This window comes from Ctenopharyngodon idella, chromosome 13 (genome assembly GCF_019924925.1).
Source record: "Ctenopharyngodon idella isolate HZGC_01 chromosome 13, HZGC01, whole genome shotgun sequence".
Taxonomy (NCBI): Eukaryota; Metazoa; Chordata; class Actinopteri; order Cypriniformes; family Xenocyprididae; genus Ctenopharyngodon; species Ctenopharyngodon idella.
Window position 1 is genome coordinate 32,804,632 of NC_067232.1, and position 18,883 is coordinate 32,823,514.

Consider the following 18,883-nt stretch of genomic DNA (forward strand, 5'->3'; position numbering starts at 1 on the left):
TTAAGCTCTAGCTGAGCTGGAAGAAGCACAGCCTAAAAGTGAAGGGGTTGCATCATCTCACCGTGACCACTCATTCAATAGGCTGCTGCCTCAGCAGTTCATTGCTAATACAATACTGGAGGGAGAGCAACCAAAAATTGAAGGGGTCGCATCTCACTTTATGCCATTAAAATAATGCCTCCGGAAGAGAATTTTCTACTATCAGAACAATTCCGAATTGAAGTATACTTTGTATTTGCGAGCCCACAGTAATCACAGCTCCATCAGTGTCATGAAAACTGGCACTGCATGAAGAGTGAATCTGGATAGTCCAGTGGGCTGCAAGATCAGTTGGTCCATATTAAGTGGTTCAGATGAGACGTGCATTTTGGTCCCCCCTTTGAAGCATTTGACTTCCTCTATACCTCATGACTAAAATAAAAATGTGTGATAATGAGAAAGAATTAGTTTTAATGTTATTTTGCCATACAAATGCATGCAAGTCAAGTTGTTTTTATTTGTATAGTACTTTTAACAGTCCATTTCAAAATTTCAAAGCAACTTTACAGGAAATTATGCCTTTGCATCTTCAGCCTTAAAGGGTTAGTTCACAAAAATGAAAATAATGTAATTAATTACTCACCCTCATGCCGTTTTACACCCGTAAGACCTTTGTTAATCTTCGGAACACAAATTAAGATATTTTTGTTGTAATCCGAGGGCTCAGTGAGGCCTCCATAGCCAGCAATGACATTTCCTCTCTCAAGATCCATTAATGTACTAAAAACATATTTAAATCAGTTCATGTGAGTTCAGTGGTTCAATATTAATATTATAAAGTGATGAGAATATTTTTGGTGCGCCCAAAAAAAACAAAATAATGACTTATGTAGTCGTTAAAATATCTTAATTTGTGTTCTGAAGATTAACGAAGGTCTTACGGGTGTGGAACGGCATGAGGGTGAGTAATTAATGACAGAATTTTTTTTATTTTTGGGTGAACTAACCCTTTAAAGCGTTCATGAAATTCATTTTCAGATATTAATATTATGTTTCTGGAGGTTAGCAAAATTTTTTGCACCAAAAAAAGTTATAATCATGATTTTCCATCCCTATTTACACTCTCTGTCAAAAACAGAGTTTCAACCAGCATTACTCCTTTCAGAATCACAAGTAAAGCCCATTACATATGTGATGGTAATGATAACATCGTTCCCTACGGCTTCCAGTTTGTGAAACCCTGATGTAATTTAATGTTTAATGTGCTTCATGTTGTTGATAACAAGAAATATATATATAAAAAAGTATATTTTTTTCTCTTTGTATGTAAATATGGTATAAGATTATTCTATTCAAATCAATGTGATAAAAGAGTTATGTCAAAAGTAATCAAAAAGTAGACAGATTATATTATCTGAAATATGCAATGTAAAAGATTGTTACTAATTACAATTCTCGCCATACTGTATAATTTGACTGTAGGAGTAACGGGCCACAGTTTGTAAGTAATGTACCCTGCATTGGTAATGGCTTTGATTCAGACAAACAAAAAAAAAAAAAAAACCTTGCTGCATGTACTGTGCTACACTAACTGGGACTTGTCACAGCACTTACATATTGGTGCTCTTTTGTTGGTTTAACTGCTTCTATTGTTCTCATTTGTAAGTAGCTTTGGACAAAAGCATCTGTTAAATGATTAAATGTAAATCTAATAAGTATTTAACAGGCATCAATTGTGAAGGCAACTGTTGCTGTTTAGGACATAATATAGTGGATTGTTTAAGGCTGATATCAGATTAGAAAGGTCTTAACTATGAATGCTGTCTTGGTAACAAAATCATTATTAATCTGCCTCTCTTGTTTTCTCTATTTTGCAGCGGTATCTCTCGCACTAGCTTTGAATGGCGTCTTCACAAATACCATCAAGTTGATAGTTGGCAGGTAATGTAAAAACATGATTTCTATACAATTTCCGACAGAATTTTTCACCACTTGTTCAATGTTCCGGGTTCAATAGAAATTGAATCACAGAAAGGATTTTAGACTCATTTTGTAGTTTTCTTTACAAAATAAAACAAAAAATCACAGCTACAGTAAGGCACTTACAATAGAAGTAAAGGAAGTATGGGGAATACTTCCTTTATACTCCAGGTATTACGATTGTCTAGAATCACAGCAGTTTATTGGCTGATGGCGCTTGCCCCACCCATCGAGGCACACGTCACCTGTATCTCCAAAGGACGTGCGCGCGGCATCACTCCTCAGATTTCTTTTCTTCAGGAAGTGGTTTATCTGACCTGTGTAGTGAGTCGTCATCTTCCTATTCTCACATTAGAGCATCATGTTCAGACAACCTTCTTTGAACGTTTTATTACAAATGATGACACATATGATATGTGTGTGAAGTACTTGGGTTATCGCCATGCTCAAGCGACACTTAACGGCCTATATGACTCTTGACTCACCTTGTTTCTGAGGAAAGAAGTACGTTTGGGTCTGGGTTCTACAAACCATACAACAAGGTTAAACCAATTCGGACGTGGTTCGTCTCGCTTCAACAACTGTTGTCTAGTACTGAAAGAAAACTCTATTGCTGAGGCAAGAAATACATTCTTTTTTCAGAGAAAGGAACCATATAGGAAGTGACCCCATCCCAGGTGTTGTCCGGCTTTTGCAGCTGATATTTTCTTAATTTCGCTGGGCTAGCTCCAACTGAAACCATTTCAGTGGATCAATGATCGAGGGGTAACCCCAACTTGGCATTCTTACCACAGAGTTATTCGAGTTACTCGCAAGGGCTTTTGTACTCTATTGCTTTGAACACAACCCAGGTTTTTGATGCAGGTTGCCTGGCTGGGTCCAGTCTGTCATCGCAAGAGGATCACGATGGATGCCTCTGGTAGGCTGGGGCATGGTCTTTGAAGACCGTCTAGCCTACTGAGCCTGAAAGGATGCCCATCTCGGTTGGTGATGTTTGTGACTTTTCTGACATTGAAAAAAATCCTTCTGGACACTTGGGACTGCCTTGTGTTAATCAGATTGGACAACATGTCAGTGATCTCTTATCTGAATCATCCAGGGGGGATGTGTTCTCACTCCCTATTAAGGTACAGAACAACTCTCTGTCTGTCAGGGGATTCATGTTCCAGATCGGCTGAACTTGGGAGCAGACTTGGGCCATGTGTCCACCAAAGCATTTATTCCTAAAGCAAGAATATTTTTTTCAATTGTTTTCAATGGGAGTGCTGCAAATTTAATAATGCCAGCAGTGTGATTTATTTCACACTGACCGATGCGTGCTTGGCAGGACAAATACCACACTAACCAATTGTCACATCCTGATTGTACAACGACAACAAAAAAAAACAACACCAAAACAAGGGCCAACATACTCAGACAGACTCAGACAGGGGTAACACACTGATCTGACAAAACCTGATAAAACTAATCGAGGTGAGGCAAAGAGAGTGGAAGTTACACCCTCAAGTAGTAAGTGGGATCTGGCAGAGGTTTGAACAGGCAAAGGTGTGTCTATTGGTTCTGGCCTCTCTTCTGAGATAACTGAAATCATTTTGAATTCTACCTTCCTCTATGAAGTGTCTTCATTCTTTTAAATAACGGCTCTTTGTGTTGTGGTGCAGGGAGTGGGAGCTGGATCCAGTCCGCTGCCCTGTTGGTCCAGTGGAAACATTCTTTGGTTTCCCACTTTATGTGTGGAGATGGCTACAGCCTACACATATTCTTTCATGTGATTTGTCCATGGTCCTTCAGGGACTGACGGACTATTATTTTGGGATTGACGGACTCATGGAGTTTTTCCCAAGATTGTCTCTTAAGATGGTCTTACTATTGGCTCTATCCTCTCTTAAGAGGATCAGAGACTTACAGGCCCAATCAGTGAGCCCTTCCAGTTTGGATTTCATTCCTGGCTTGGTGAAGATCCCTCTTATGGGGCTCATGAATTGACTTTGCCTCTGGGCATTCATGCAAACTCTACTAAGAGTGTAACTTCTTCCCAAGTATTGTTTAGAGCAGCTTCCTTGGAGGATATTTGTGTTGCGATAGACCCCTCTTAATATTGGTTTGACCCCTGGCTCCCGGGTTTTATCTGCTTGAGTGGGGCTCAGATTTGTGTTTGTCAGTCTGTGCAGGGTTCACGGCTGATAAACCAGCAGCTATTTGTACTATGGTATACTGCGGTATACTGTCTCCATAGTGTCAGCTACTGACGCAGTGCAAGTGAACCTCTGTCCTGCTTTCGCTTCCCTTGTTGGAATTCTGAGGGGTGATGGTACGAGCATGTCTTTTTGAGGCATAAGTGATATCAATAGGTATGTCTACATGGAGCGTTGTATTCCGATTACAGTCGGTTTAAAAGTCCAATCCGAATAAAAATACTCAATTTAAACATCTCGATCAGAATAAAAATGCCCAAACTGATTGAAATTTCAATGAGTTTGAGAGGGGTGGGATAAACCTTTTCTAATCCTTTCGATGGGACATGTAAACACTTGATCCGATTAAAAACTGAAACTGGAAAGTTTTGCACATGTGCAATGATGCAGAAATGGCGTAATGACGTATGACGCACGGAACAAACTAATGTTGTTGATGAATATAATAAATCACTGTCATGGCAATCTAAAATTCCTTTTCCATTCATCATCTGTGAAGTGGTGCAGGACAATGCTGTCACATGTGCTTGCTTCGGACTCTCATAAAACGCCTTATTTTGGGTGCAGTTTTTACTACTTGATTAATATAGGCATCATGGCACAAAGCTTTTTGTGCTCATTGGCTACGTTTACATGCACCAATTTCCGTCAATCCGAATGAATTGAATCCGATTGCAGATCTGTTTACATGTACTCTAAACATTGTAATCTGATTCATATATTCGTTTATATTTTTTTTATATACATTCTGATTAAAACTTTTGCGCACGCGCTCTGCGTGTGTGACGTCATATTAATCACACTTGCGGTAACCCGGGTTGCACCAACAGACGATGATCATGTATCGACGATAGCCAGAGATATTGTCAAAAACATCAAATCTTGGCAATATTAAGAGGATTTGGTATTTCCAATTAATGTAGGCCTGTTACATTTTTCTAGTCTATTATTATATCTATTAGGTTCGGCTTCTTTTATTATTAAATTAATATTATACGTGCTGTGAGGATAATAAAAGATTAGGCTATTAGCTAGGCTATCTTTGAAAATGTTTTAAACATTTTTTAGGTCTATTATACAATGAATTATAGGCCTATAACTAAAATTATTAAGAGTGTAGGCCATAATATTTCCTAACACCGCAGTCATCAATGAAAATTAAGCGCAGCTCTACTTCAAGCTTTAAAAAAACAACCTGTTTAACACGAAATACTATTATTCTCATTTGTTTCACTAGCCTATATGTACGGCCACAAGAGAAATAATGGAATAAATTAAGACAGTTATATACCGTTATCAGCATATTATGTTGAAATTCGTCTCTGAGAGAATATGCTCCGTTAATGCAGCGTCAGACAGCTCCGTCACTTTTTACTTTCAATTTCTGTAGTGAATACTGAGAAAGGTTGAGACTTTTTCACCGGCACAACTCTTGCGCAAAGTTTGCACGTTGCTTCTTGTATGATATCCATTGGCTCCCCTTCTTGTTTTAAAACGGAAAGATTTCCAATATTATGATGAAGGGATACAGCTACGCCACTGCCTGTTGGCATACATCTTTACAACTAAAGACGTGAACTTGCACACTGCCTAATGTGTGTCAACATTGCACTGCGCATGTGGCCCAGAGACTTCTGAATACGATTGAGAAAGTAGTCAGATTCAAGCCTTTACATGGTAATTTTTTGCTGTTGGATCGGATTAGAAAAGGAATAAACCACCCCTTCCAATCCGATCGAAATTTCATTTGGATCGAGCTCAATCGGATCGATTAAGGTGTTTACATGAATGTTTTTCAATCCGATTGAGCCGTCAATCCAATTACAAATGGATTATTTGGGTGCATGTAAACGTAGCCATTATCTCCTAATTAGGACCAAAATAGATAAATATTAATATCTGCTTTTTAAACCAAATTTGAAGCTTGTGACATATAAAAACACACGTCAATCTGATCACTTTATTTAGCGTTCATGTAAACAACTATGTTCAGATTCATCAATTGGAAAGTATCCATGTAAACATGGATAATTACATCAATGAGCAGTGCAAGTGTCATCAGCTAATAATTGAGAGGCTGCTCACTGCAGAGACAATGGGTGGAGCTGGACATAAAGCTCAACCTGTCTGGACCTAATTGGTTGAGCTAGAAGGTCCAACCACACCCTAACCCTAACCTTAACCCTATTGCTAAAACCAAATTAGGTTATGCTCCACCGCTTAGATCCACAGAGGTGGAGCTGGACTAGGTCAAGCTCCACCCATTGAGCCATTTGACTATGCAGTGAGTCCCACTTAAAATAAATTAGCATGATTCTATACAGGCTTTAGACAACCATCGCACCTGGAGGGTGTTCTCCATAGCACCAGTTACTGATGCAGCATCTCATTTCCTACTCAAGGAAGCAAGGTCACATACATAACTGAGATGTTTTATTGCTTTAGGATGCTGGATCCTCTCCTAGTGTCTTGGGCTATAGGCAGGGAAACATGGTTGGCCAGTAGGCCTAGAACAGAATAACAGGAAATATATAAAAACAAAACATGGATAATTGTAAAATATTGTACGTCTAAGTGATGTTTATTGTGCAGCTCAGAGGTTTGGAAACCTAAGCTCCACCTAAATAAATACAGTGATCTAATAACTAGATAACAGATCATCCATCACTAGACATGGCCAAAATGCATTTCTTGTGCTAGAAGGACCAATTTCCCTCCGGTAGCATCCAACCTGATTCAGCACACCTGCCTGTGATTTTCAAGCAATACTGAAGAACTTGATTAGATGGTTCAGGTTTATTTGATTAGGTTTGGAGATAAACTCTGCGGAACAGTGGGTCCCCATGAGAAGGGTTGAAGACCTCTGTTGTATAAAGTTGTATTAGGGCAGGGGTGCAAAACTCAATTCCTAGAAGGCCACAGCCCTGCAGTTTAGTTGCGTTCACACCATGTCGTAATTACCATAATTTCGAGATTCTTACTTGTAAAAAGCATTCACATCCTCATAGAACTTGTAATTACATCTTATAAACTGGTAATTTTCTTAGAGTTCCTACTTGTACCATGTGACTGCTGTACCACCTGGTATGTGTATGTGTGAACTAACTTTGCAGCGCTGTGGCCACCCAGGAACTGAGTTTTGCAGTCATGTATTAGGATATTTGTGCTGATATTTCTAATCATACTCTTACCATTGGCTAAGATCTCTGATGTTGATCTTAATCTCAGGCCAAGGCCAGACTACTTCCACCGCTGTTTCCCTGATGGCCAAATGAATGCCAAGATGCTGTGTACTGGAGAGCCAGACCTGGTGTCTGAGGGCCGGAAGAGTTTTCCCAGCAGCCATTCGTCCTGTAAGTGCCAATGTGTAAGCTTAACACATTCATGATATGCTTTAGTTATAAAAAATAATTTATTTGGCTACATTTTTAAACCTGAGAGTGGTGTCAGTTGTAACAGGCAGCAGCTGCTCCAATCAGCACCAAGCTACAATGATGCAAACAAACATTTTGCATATTCTCATTCTCCCCTGTACATTTACTGCATATCAGCAATAAATTGTGACCATTGTATCCCGGACATTTGTGTTTGGGCTGGGAAAGTCAATTTTAAAATATGAAGACGACTGTGTTGTCATTTATTATGAAAGAAATAGCCTTATTTTCATTTTTGTCTAGTTACTAGTGTAAGTGTCTAATGTCTAGTATATAAAATTTCACCATGGTAGAGCATATATGTATATTTCAATCATCACAACTCTCTGAATAGTTTTAACACGTTAATGAATATGATAATGTGATAGGTCTTGGCAGACTAAAGAACTGACTTGTTTATTGCCATTAGATACACAGACAGTGCTGTGAGCATGTAAGATGTGGTGCTGTTGCATGAACAGGCGTACATAAATTCCTCAACAAGACAGAAACAAATGAGATGACACAATACAAGTCGATACGAATGCATGCTGCTGTGAGTATGTAAAACATGCTTCTGCATTAATAGAAATACATAAATCCTCACAACAGAGAGACAATAGGACAGTACAGCAGATCTTTTGTCAAGATCTGTGTATGCCGTCTGCTATGCCGAATTGCTTAAAATCTAGTAGCTATCTGGGCTAGCAAAGCCCAAAGATATTTAACTAGTGACTTGCAAGTGAGTAGTGTGTACCTGGGTGCCATACCCTAAGGTTTGTTTAACTATTGACCTAAACCAGTTATAGTATGTGTGCCTGAGCCAATAAGGCTCAAACTTACCTAGTTAGAACGTGCACTATGTGTTAGTGTAACAAATGAAATCACATTGCAAGCTTAAAATTGTTTATTAAAATGCCTAATTTTCATATAAAACATGTTCTCATGCAAGCTATGTTTGCTATATCCTCTTTCCTGTTGCTGCGTTACTGTTGTTATTGACTCAAAATGCATATTCTCATGCTAGCTTTGCTTATATGCTTAATTATTCACTCCTTGTATTATCTTCTCACCCTTTACTGCTCATGCATGACACTGCTTGTGTTTTTAACTTTACAAGCACAATAATGATGATTCGAAGCGTTCCTGACATAGGCGTAATTTGCGAGTGGGACATGTACCCACCACATTGAAAGCCTCTGAAAATATAAATATTCAACACAGATAAAAACATCTCCAACCGGCCATTCTTCCTAATTTGATTCATACGTGTAACATAAAATATGTTTGCACCAACCAGATAGCCTAATGTATGATCCTTGCCACACACATACATTCTGTGTGTTACATACTCTTTTACTGAGTAATCAAAGTGAAGAAGCAGAATGCTTTTATATGTTTAGAGTTTGTTTATATGCTTATATGAAATATGGCACTCTCATAGATGGAGTTAAGCATGAAACAAAGACTGTAGATACCAGACAGTTCACTCACATTACTATTAATGGGAAACTGCGACATGCAATATGACGGAATTTGCAAGGACTTGCGCTTAGGACTGCACATGTGTTACTGGATGAACCTGATATATGAGCTTTAACGTCTGCTTGAGCAAAATCCTCATTAATGAGAGCCAGACTGGATGCAGACTTGTAAAATGCTATTCACGTGAGTTTGTCAAGCAGTTTGGAGATTTCAGTAATTCCCAATTAAAGTAGATAGGACTTAAGGGAAGTAGATAGGACCTGGAGGCATTGGGGGGAAGGAGCAGTTTTATTCAGGCTCTAGATGGCCTGTCAAATATTCACCCAAACTGGCTCAGATCATTGTGACACCATGTTGGCAAAAATTTATTAAAAGCTTTTTGATAGACCAAACCTTTCTTGAAAAACACGCAAACAGATTGAATGAAGAGCAAAATGGATGTCATCACAAGCATGACCTTAGGCTACTTGCATAGTTTCCACCTAGGACTACCTACTGGTCAGGAGATATGAAAATGGCTAACTTCTGAATGGTTTGCTGGTAAAACTGGTCTCTTTTAGTTTGGTGCAGCATACCGAGTCGAATGATACCCATTTGACCCATATTGGCAATTTTTCTCGTTTGCCATTTTGAATTTAATCATAAAATGCTATATTTTATGAACGCATTAGCATATTGTTACGAAATTTGGTATGTATCATCAGCACCATGCCCTAAAGATACTGAAAATGCTTTGGGACAGTTCCACCTTGTGGTCAAAATGTATAATGAAATTTCCAAAAATCATAATAGCTTTTGATTAATTTTAATGACACTGGTTCATATCGTGAACAACGATACCAATTAGTTTTGTTCAAATTGCCATATTTGTTCGAAACTGCTATCCGCCATTTTGGAATTCTTTGAAAACCTGTTTTTTCTAACTCCTTCTAGACCGTTGGTCCGATTTTCAGCAGAATTGATGGCATGATGCCAAGCTGGTTCTGAGGCTGTAACTCTGCAACACTTTGAGATATTGACACAAAACTTGTGTCATTGTCACCTCACACTGACCACATGACATCAATATGGTAACAGCACCACCTATTTGTCCAAAGCAATTAAACCATATTAGTAATAACTGTATTAATAATTTTGGTTACATTTTATTTTAAGGTGATGTTGTTACATTGTAATTACACAAATAAGTACTGTGTAATATTAATTAACTACATGTACTATATGGTTAAGGTTAGAACTAGGGTATGGATTAGGATTAGTTACTTGTAATTATACAGAATTTACTGGTATTACTACAGTAAGTACATGTAACGTGTGTAACTATGTCACCTTAAAATAAAGTGTTACCATAATTTTTTTAGTCTTTTTGACTAAAATCATCTAAAATGTATTCAAATAGCCTACTCATTGTTGCATTTTGTCTGATTTGCACTTCATGAACAATTTTTTCTGCTTCCTCTTACTAGCTCATGCCAATGCCTATTTCATTTTTAATGTTCTCATTCAGGCAAAGCTTATTCAATGTTTCCTCAAGCAACAATGTTGCCTTACTGCTGCTGCTGCTGCTGTTATTTGTGCTGTTGTTGTTAAATGCAAAATGCATGTTTTCTCGCTAGATGATATTGGAGTCATTTTGATTTGTAGCTACCTTAAGCTGACTGTTACAGTTTATTATATTGTTATCATTTTTTTGTCTATTTTTAAATATTTTATATTTAATATAAATATATTATTATATCTATATTTAATATTTGTCTGTATTTAATTTTTTAACAGCCCAACCATACATAAAGGCCTATAGAATGATGCATAAAAGGAAAAAACTGTAAATAATAAATCAGCTTCATATCGGATTCTAAGTGGTCAAGAGCTTAGGGAGTTCCATTTAAACACACTGCAAGGGTTCCACCAGTAGCGGGAACTCAAGCAACGTAAGCAGTGATGTACATCTGCGTGAATGAGATGGAGGGAAGTTAGCGAGGGAAGAGTGCAAAAAATAAAAAATAAAAAAAGGACACTGAACCAGATTATTTAAATGTTCAGAATCAGGCCAATCAGCTTGTGCCATGCAGTATGTGGTAATGGTGTGATTGCTCAGCCAGCACCATCTAGATATGAAAAGTGATAAGATATTGAACAGCACACAGCAACACCATTACTGACTTTTAAAGGTAATTGCATCAAGTGACAACAACATAATCTGCTGTCAAGGACACTGAAAGCATCTACAGCAGTGGTTCCAAACCCTTGTCCTCAGCTCCCCCCTCCCCAGCACTGCACAGTGGTTGGCAACCACTGATCTACAACAAAACAAAATGAAACCACAATAAAAGCAATCCTGGCTGAATTAAAGAATATTACAGAACGCTTAAAGAAAGAAGAATAAAAGTTACTATGACAGCCAAACATCATGCCTGCGTGCCATCTGTACAAAACCTTTTGATTCTTCTGCTTTGAAACACTCTTATAGTTCAGCACAGGGATCTTGCCTTTACTGTGAAAGACTGTGATATTGAGTGACTCATAAAGAATCTCAGAATATAAATACCCTTTGTTGCATGGTTATAATCAATAAAAGTATCTGTACTTTATTTCAAAAAACTCTCAAGGCATTTGGTATGTATAGACGTAAAAAAAAATATATATATATTTTCACAATTTTTTCTGAGAATACTTAGATGTTAAACTGTTCAGAGTGGTTGTAGAAGAACAAAGAAAGAAAATGATGATGGAAAAGTTGTTTTATCGGTTTATTAGTCTGCTACTCTTGAGGTTTGTGCATGTGCATTAGAGATGGTGAATTTATTAAGTTGAAAGAAGCTTTGGTCTCAGATGTTATGGCTGCTTGGCACTTACTGCAGGCACAATCATTCTTTATTTCATCGTGTAGAGAGCAAATGCTTGTAAATAAATGCATTTATTCCATATTAGGACAGTGACAAGCCAAAAAATTAAAACAGAAACTACAAAGTCTAACTTTGTAACACATACTTTTTTTTAGCCTTCCCCGAAGCCCTTGGCTTGACTAACAGAAGTTTAAAACTTCGAAAGTCATTTTCAGTTGCTTTTGTCAAGATAGCAAACTGACTTTCGAGAAGCAAATAGACTTTTGCTATTGCCCCTCCTACTCATCAAAAGCAAAAATTAAGCCAGTCTAATTAAGACTTGGGTGCAGTTTTATCAACATTATTTGTTCCCTTAAAATCCTATAATGAAAGAATGAATGAATCCTGAAAATGTTATTTTTCATAGAAAAAATAGCTGCAGGCATGCACAGATCCAAGACACTCAAGATGAATCAGTGTTGCTATTGTTATGTTATGTTTGGTTATTTTGGAGGGTTTTTTTCTCTCTCAGTAAAACAAGTAAGTGTTTGAGATGAGTCTCACTGAGATGAATTAAGAATCTCTTTTACAAAAGCGTCCTGACTCAGATCCCGACCGCACTAAATAAGGCTTGATATATAAGGCTAATAAGGTTTGGCCACACCTTAAATGGGTAAATACCATTGACATTAGCTGAGAAGTTAAAGCAAATACGATAAAGTAAAATACCATACTGATTAAACGATGTGCATTTATTGCAAAGACGGAGCAAGAACATGTAAGTGTTAAAAACGCATTTGTGCAATTCAGCTGAATTATAAAGTTTACCCTCCTTAAATTTAATGTATAAAACAAACTGTTCGCTGAACTATCTACAAAATTAATATCAACAGTGAAATATGAGTGAATGGTTTATCTGTCAATCAGATGCATATGTTATTATAATAGCAACAGTAAGGTGCATTTTTTTTTTTTACAGAATCTCTGAAGCCCTGAACCGCATGGTGAAAAAAAAAAAAAACTTGGTGGGGAGGGGGGAAAAAAACGAAAACTCATCTCGTTATTTCGACATATTAATTCGTTTTTTCGAGATATTAAGTCGTTATTTTGACATAATAAGTCATTATTACGACATCATATCTCGTTATTTCAAGATATTAAGTCATTATTTCGAGATATTAAGTCGTTATTTCGACATAAGTCGTTATTACAACATAATATCTCGTTATTTCAAGATATTAAGTCGTTATTACGACATAATAAGTCGTTATTACGACATAATATCTCGTTATTTCAAGATATTAAGTCGTTATTTCGACATAATAAGTCGTTATTACAACATAATATCTCGTTATTTCAAGATATTAAGTCGTTATTTCGACATAATAAGTCGTTATTACGACATAATATCTCGTTATTTCAACATAATAACTTGTTATTGTTTATCAAGTTTAATAAAAGACATATACTATTTAATATCTTCAGTGGCGCATCAGTATTGTGTTGGCTCACAATTCTAGCTTTTACTGCAATCGCCGCGGTTTCGAATCCGCCTTTTGCCGAGTTCGCTCTTCTCTATTTTCCCATCACATATCAGAAAGGCATTTACTTTCAATACAAATGAAAATAATGTTCTAAAAGTGGAAATAACCTGCCTAACGAGTGTTTAATAACATTAAAAGTATTTATTGGGTCGGGTTAGCAGCATGTTCTCTTTCGATATTAGCCACTAGAGGGCAGAATAAGACAGGGAATCAATTAAAGAACGCAATAGTTATGTTGACCTACTGTTACAAGTTGGTGCTCCAAAATCCCAGAGATTTATCATGGGCATTTGCATTCATTCCAGGCTAACCTTTATTGAGGTTAAATTTGTTTAGTCCATAGCCCATAGTAAATAAAATAATTTACAGTGCAAAAAGCTGTAGATCAGGGGTGTCAAACTTAAGGCCCGGTGTCCAATCTGATTTGAACTATAATAAAAAAAAATAGAGATGCACTAGTCCAGGGGCCAAAAACGTTTTTTGAAATGTTCTTTATTCCGAGCTTGCAAACAAACTGCTTTGTAATTATTTCCCAAAATTTAATTTGTGTATTTACGAAGTCTGTAAACAGGACGTTAACACAGGCACACGCTGAACACGGACACAAAGAGGAGAACAGACGCGCCAGCAGAGAAAATACTGTAACATGCACTGTTCGCGAAAAATAGGAAGAATAATATAAATATTAAAGTGGGATGATATGAATGTATCTCTGAAGGGAACTGTCTTCAGAAAAGTTTTGATGGCTTTTCCTCTTATCTCCGTATAAAGTAGTAGTAAAAAGCGCTGCTGTGTGTATAGCGGTAACCATGGAAACGCTATATCACTGCTGTTCCATTTTCATTCAGTCCGTCTGCTGATTTTGTTTTGTTATGTAGCATAATTTCACAAAGCTAAAGTCAGACCAGGCTGTCTTTGCTGTCAATCTTGAAATTATTCACTAATTCAAATTAAAAGCAACTGCTCATGCTCATGTGCATAACATCTTTGTTGGGATTATGATAAAAATGCAGTGTTTGCCTCTAATATCAAAGAGCTACACATATTTTCTGTTTAAGGCCAGTTTGGCCTGTGAAAAAATAAACAACAAATAAATTTGCTTTAAAAAAAAATCTGCAACCAGTATCAGAATCGGACGGTTTGCTTCTAATAAAAATTGGAATTGGCCATGAAAAATCAAAATAGATGCTAATAAAAAATATTAAATAAAGCATTATTATAAAAATCTTTTAAAAAGTCTTTTCGCTGTAAAAAAAAAAAAATAATTGCAAATTCATTTGTTTATATGGTTAATATTAATGCAACTATCAGCGTACTAAGTTTATTATAAGAAAAAGGTAATTCGGCCCACATATGGTTATTTTTTTTCAATCCGGCCCTCAAACTAAAATGAGTTTGATACCCCTACTGTAGATGCTATTTACACTAAGTGACAATAGCAGCATTTTCACGATATGCTATTTACAGTAGGTGAAAATAGCGATATATTCTATTTACACCATGTAAAAGTATCAGTTCTTTGCAAGAAGTGTAAATAGTATTTAGATGCTGTACATTGTATTGTCAGATACTATTTGCACCTCAGTATTTTTGTACATTAACAGGATGCAATAATATTAGAGTGTAAATGATTATATTTATTAAAAGTATTAAATGGATGCTGCCTAAAAACCCTCCCTACACCTTCCCTTAACCCTACCCAATAAACACTTTTAATATTATTAAACACTCGTTGACATTTTATTTCCACTTTTTGAACATTATTTTCATTTTATTGAAAATGTATGTGATGAGAAAATAGGAGTGAGCTTTATTATTGGGCGAGCTCGGCAAAATGCGGATTCGAACCCACAGCGATCGCGGTAAAATCTGTATTGAAAGTAAATGCCTTTCTGATATGTGATGGGAAAATAGAGAAGAGCGAACTCGGCAAAAGGCGGATTCGAAACCGCGGCGATTGCAGTAAAAGCTGGAATTGCGAGCCAACACAATACTGTTGCGCCACTGAAGACATTGAATAACAAGTGTCCTTTATTATACTTGTGTTTATGTTGAAATAACAAGATATTATGTTGTAATAATGACTTAATATCTCGAAATAACGACTTATTATGTTGAAATAATGACTTAATATCTCGAAATAACGACTTATTATGTCGAAATAACGACTTAATGGTTTGAAATAACTAGATATTATGTCGTAATAACGACTTAATATCTCGAAATAACGACTTAATATCTCGAAATAATGACTTAATATCTCGAAATAACGAGATAAGTTTTCGTTTTTTTCCCTTCCCCACCAAGTTTTTTTTTTTTTTCACCATGCGGTTCAGGGCTTGCGTAAACTTCATTTTTAATATAAGAAAAGTGATGTCTGCATCAAGAACAATATAGACTAAAAACCTGTCAACCCCTGAGTAATGTTTTTTTTTTTTTTTTTTCAGTTATGAATGTAGGCATATGCTTGTTTAGATATTCTATCATGAAGTACAGAAAGCAACATTGTAAGTTATTGGCTTACATAATCAAAAATGTGTAACTGACATTAAAAAAACAAAAAACAAAACAAAAAAAAACACTACAATAAGGTTAATTAGTTAACTACATTAGTTAACATGAACTAATAATGAACTGCACTTCTACAGCTGTCACAGTCATCTTCTGTTGGTTTGTTTTCATGGACCTTCAGTTTGTTTTCATTTGTCACGTGTCTTCTTTGTTCATTTGCCACCACTCATCAGTCACCATGGACACTAACCTATCATCACAGCTGTTCATCGTTTGAGCTAATCATCTGTGTGTTTAAGTTCCTGTTCGTCCTCAGTTTGGGGTCTGGTATTGTTTGTGTCTCAACACACTGTCTCGCACATTGGCTTAGTATTTGGATTGTTCTAATAAACCCTAGGACTTTTCGCACTTGAAATAGTTAACCCTGGGTCATTCTAAACCCCGGGTAAACGGAGTCCATGGGTTATCGTGTTTCACGTTTCACACTGCTCATAATTTACTCGGGGTTAACAATTAATGCTGGGTATTCATAAACTGACGTTTCACATTGTACATTCCTAAACCCTGGGTTAACGTTCTTATTTGCATATTTGCGGTGTCAGTGTCATTGATTGGATAAATGCGTGACCTGTTTACCCAGCTCTGGCATTGCGCATCCTCGTATTGCAGGCAGTACTTTCAAGTTTATCGAGTTTTCTGTCAGCATTTGACATTTTTCATAATCCCGGGTAAAAAGCGGTGCTAACCCCGCTTCTAAATTACAAGTGTGAAACGTTCCTTTACCCGGGGTTTAGAACGACGATAACCCGGGGTTACATTCTTCGTCTTCATCTTCTCTGGATCTTAAGCATTACAACAGCGTTTATTAATCTTTGTTAATGTTAATTTCAACATTTACGAATACATTATTAAAATCAAGAGTTGTATTTGTTTTTTTGGGGTGGTTGATTATGATTTCACCTTTTTAACTTTAGTTAGTGTGTAATGTTGCTGTTTGAGCATAAACAACATCTGCAAAGTTACGACACTCAAAGTTCAATGCAAAGGGAGATATTTTCTTTTACAGAAATCGCTTTTTAAGGACTACAACAAACGGCTGGTAGTGACTACAACAAGTTTCTTCCAGGGTTAGTGACATCACTAACCCTAAAATTTACATAAACCCCGCCCCCGAGAACACGCAACAAAGGGGCTGAGGCCATGTTGGGCTGCTTTAGAGTTGTTTTAGTAGAGTGTTGTTGCCATGCCGTCATTTTACACCAGACTGCTTCACAAACGAGGGTCAATTCAACACTGGATTTGCACAAAAGATTAACATGACGGCACATGCTAGTGGATGAGTTGAATCAACTCCACAGCAACTACATAAATTTATCCACTATTTAGAAACGTCCAATTGCATTCTAAAAGTTGTAACTCTCCATCAGTGTCCGACTCCAGTTTGAACAATGTAAGGCTGAACACCGTTACTGACAATCCTCATTTTGGCTGCGTGAGATTCTCCAGCTTTGTTGTTGTTGAGCAACTGAAGCATGAGCTGTTAAAGCTCCGCCCTCTTCTGGAAAGGGGGCCGGGAGCAGCAGCTCATTTGCATTTAAAGGGACACACACAAAAACGGTGTGTTTTTGCTCACACCCAAATAGGGTCAAATTTGACAAGCTATAATAAATGATCTGTGGGGTATTTTGAGCTGAAACTTCACGGACACATTCTGAGGACACCAGAGACTTACATTACATCTTGTAAAAGGGGAATTATAGGTCCCTAACATTAGTTAATGCACCATGAACTAACATGAACAAGCAATGAACTGCTGTATTTTTTATTAACTAATGTTAACAAAGATTAACAAATACTGACAAATGGTTGGGTAGTTCATGATAGTTAATACATTAACTAATGTTAACAAATGAAACCCTAGGCTTTAGATGAAATAAAATTGCAGTCAACCATCACTGCATCACTTCACCAAGCTGGGCTTTATGGCACAGTGGCCAGATGGAGGCCTCTCATTAAAGATTCATGAAAGCACCCCTAGAATTAGCAAAAAAAAAGCACCTAAATGACTCTCACACTGTGAGAAACAAGATTCTCTGATCTGATGAACCTCAGTTCTAAGAATCATGTCTGGAAGAAATCAGGCACTGCTCATGTACAGGACAATCCCAACTGTGAAGCACAGAGGTGTAGCATCATGCTGTGGGGGTGTTTTTCAGAGCTGTAGGGAATGGGAGACTGGTCAAAGTAATGGAAAGCTGAACACAGCAAAATACTCAAATCTCAAATTTATTCTCAAATTTACCAAATTTATTCTAGCAGGAATTTACATATTGCTGCATTAATATGTATAAAGATCAGTAATTGCATTTGCCTAATTTTTTATTTGTGGATATCCATGCAATGTCATAACTGTTTAAATCTGAGGAAAGAACCAAGATATCTTAATTAACTACGTTTACAACGGTGAAAGCATTTTAACATATGGCTGCAATATACTGTACACACCAACAATTGCCAAAAACCTGCACCAGTGAATTTATGTTAATTAACAGTATTGTGTTGCATACAGAGGATTTGTACATTATTTTCTAGTGCTTTTCATCTACTGTAAGATGACTTTACAATAGTAAAATGAAAATAATTGGGTTGGTAAAACTTTAAGGTTTGTGTCTAAAGAGAAATTGGCGGCTACACTTTATTTTGATGGTCCCCTTTAGACATTCTGTTGACTATAAGTAACATTTCAACAGTCAACTATTAGTTGAGTATTAGTAGACTGTTAGGGTTAGTATAATAAAGGGTTAGTGTTAGTATAGAATACGTTGGCATGTATAATTGCAAAGTTACTTATAGTCAGTAGAATGTCTGTTGGAGAGCATCACCATAAAGATATTAAGCAGACAGTCTACTGATACTCTAATGACTGCTAGTTGACATGTAGTTGCAACATT

The 18,883-nt window shown here is 36.8% G+C and overlaps 1 protein-coding gene across 1 annotated transcript in view; it reads left to right on the forward strand.

Annotated features, from left to right (window-relative positions):
- plpp4 (phospholipid phosphatase 4) overlaps positions 1-18,883 on the forward strand; it is a 131,323-nt gene that overhangs the window by 88,980 nt on the left and 23,460 nt on the right. Inside the window, exons 4-5 of the mRNA XM_051916212.1 lie at positions 1,857-1,920; positions 7,383-7,507. Of these exons, the coding sequence (XP_051772172.1) occupies positions 1,857-1,920; positions 7,383-7,507 (189 nt within the window). The remainder of the gene's footprint in view (positions 1-1,856; positions 1,921-7,382; positions 7,508-18,883) is intronic.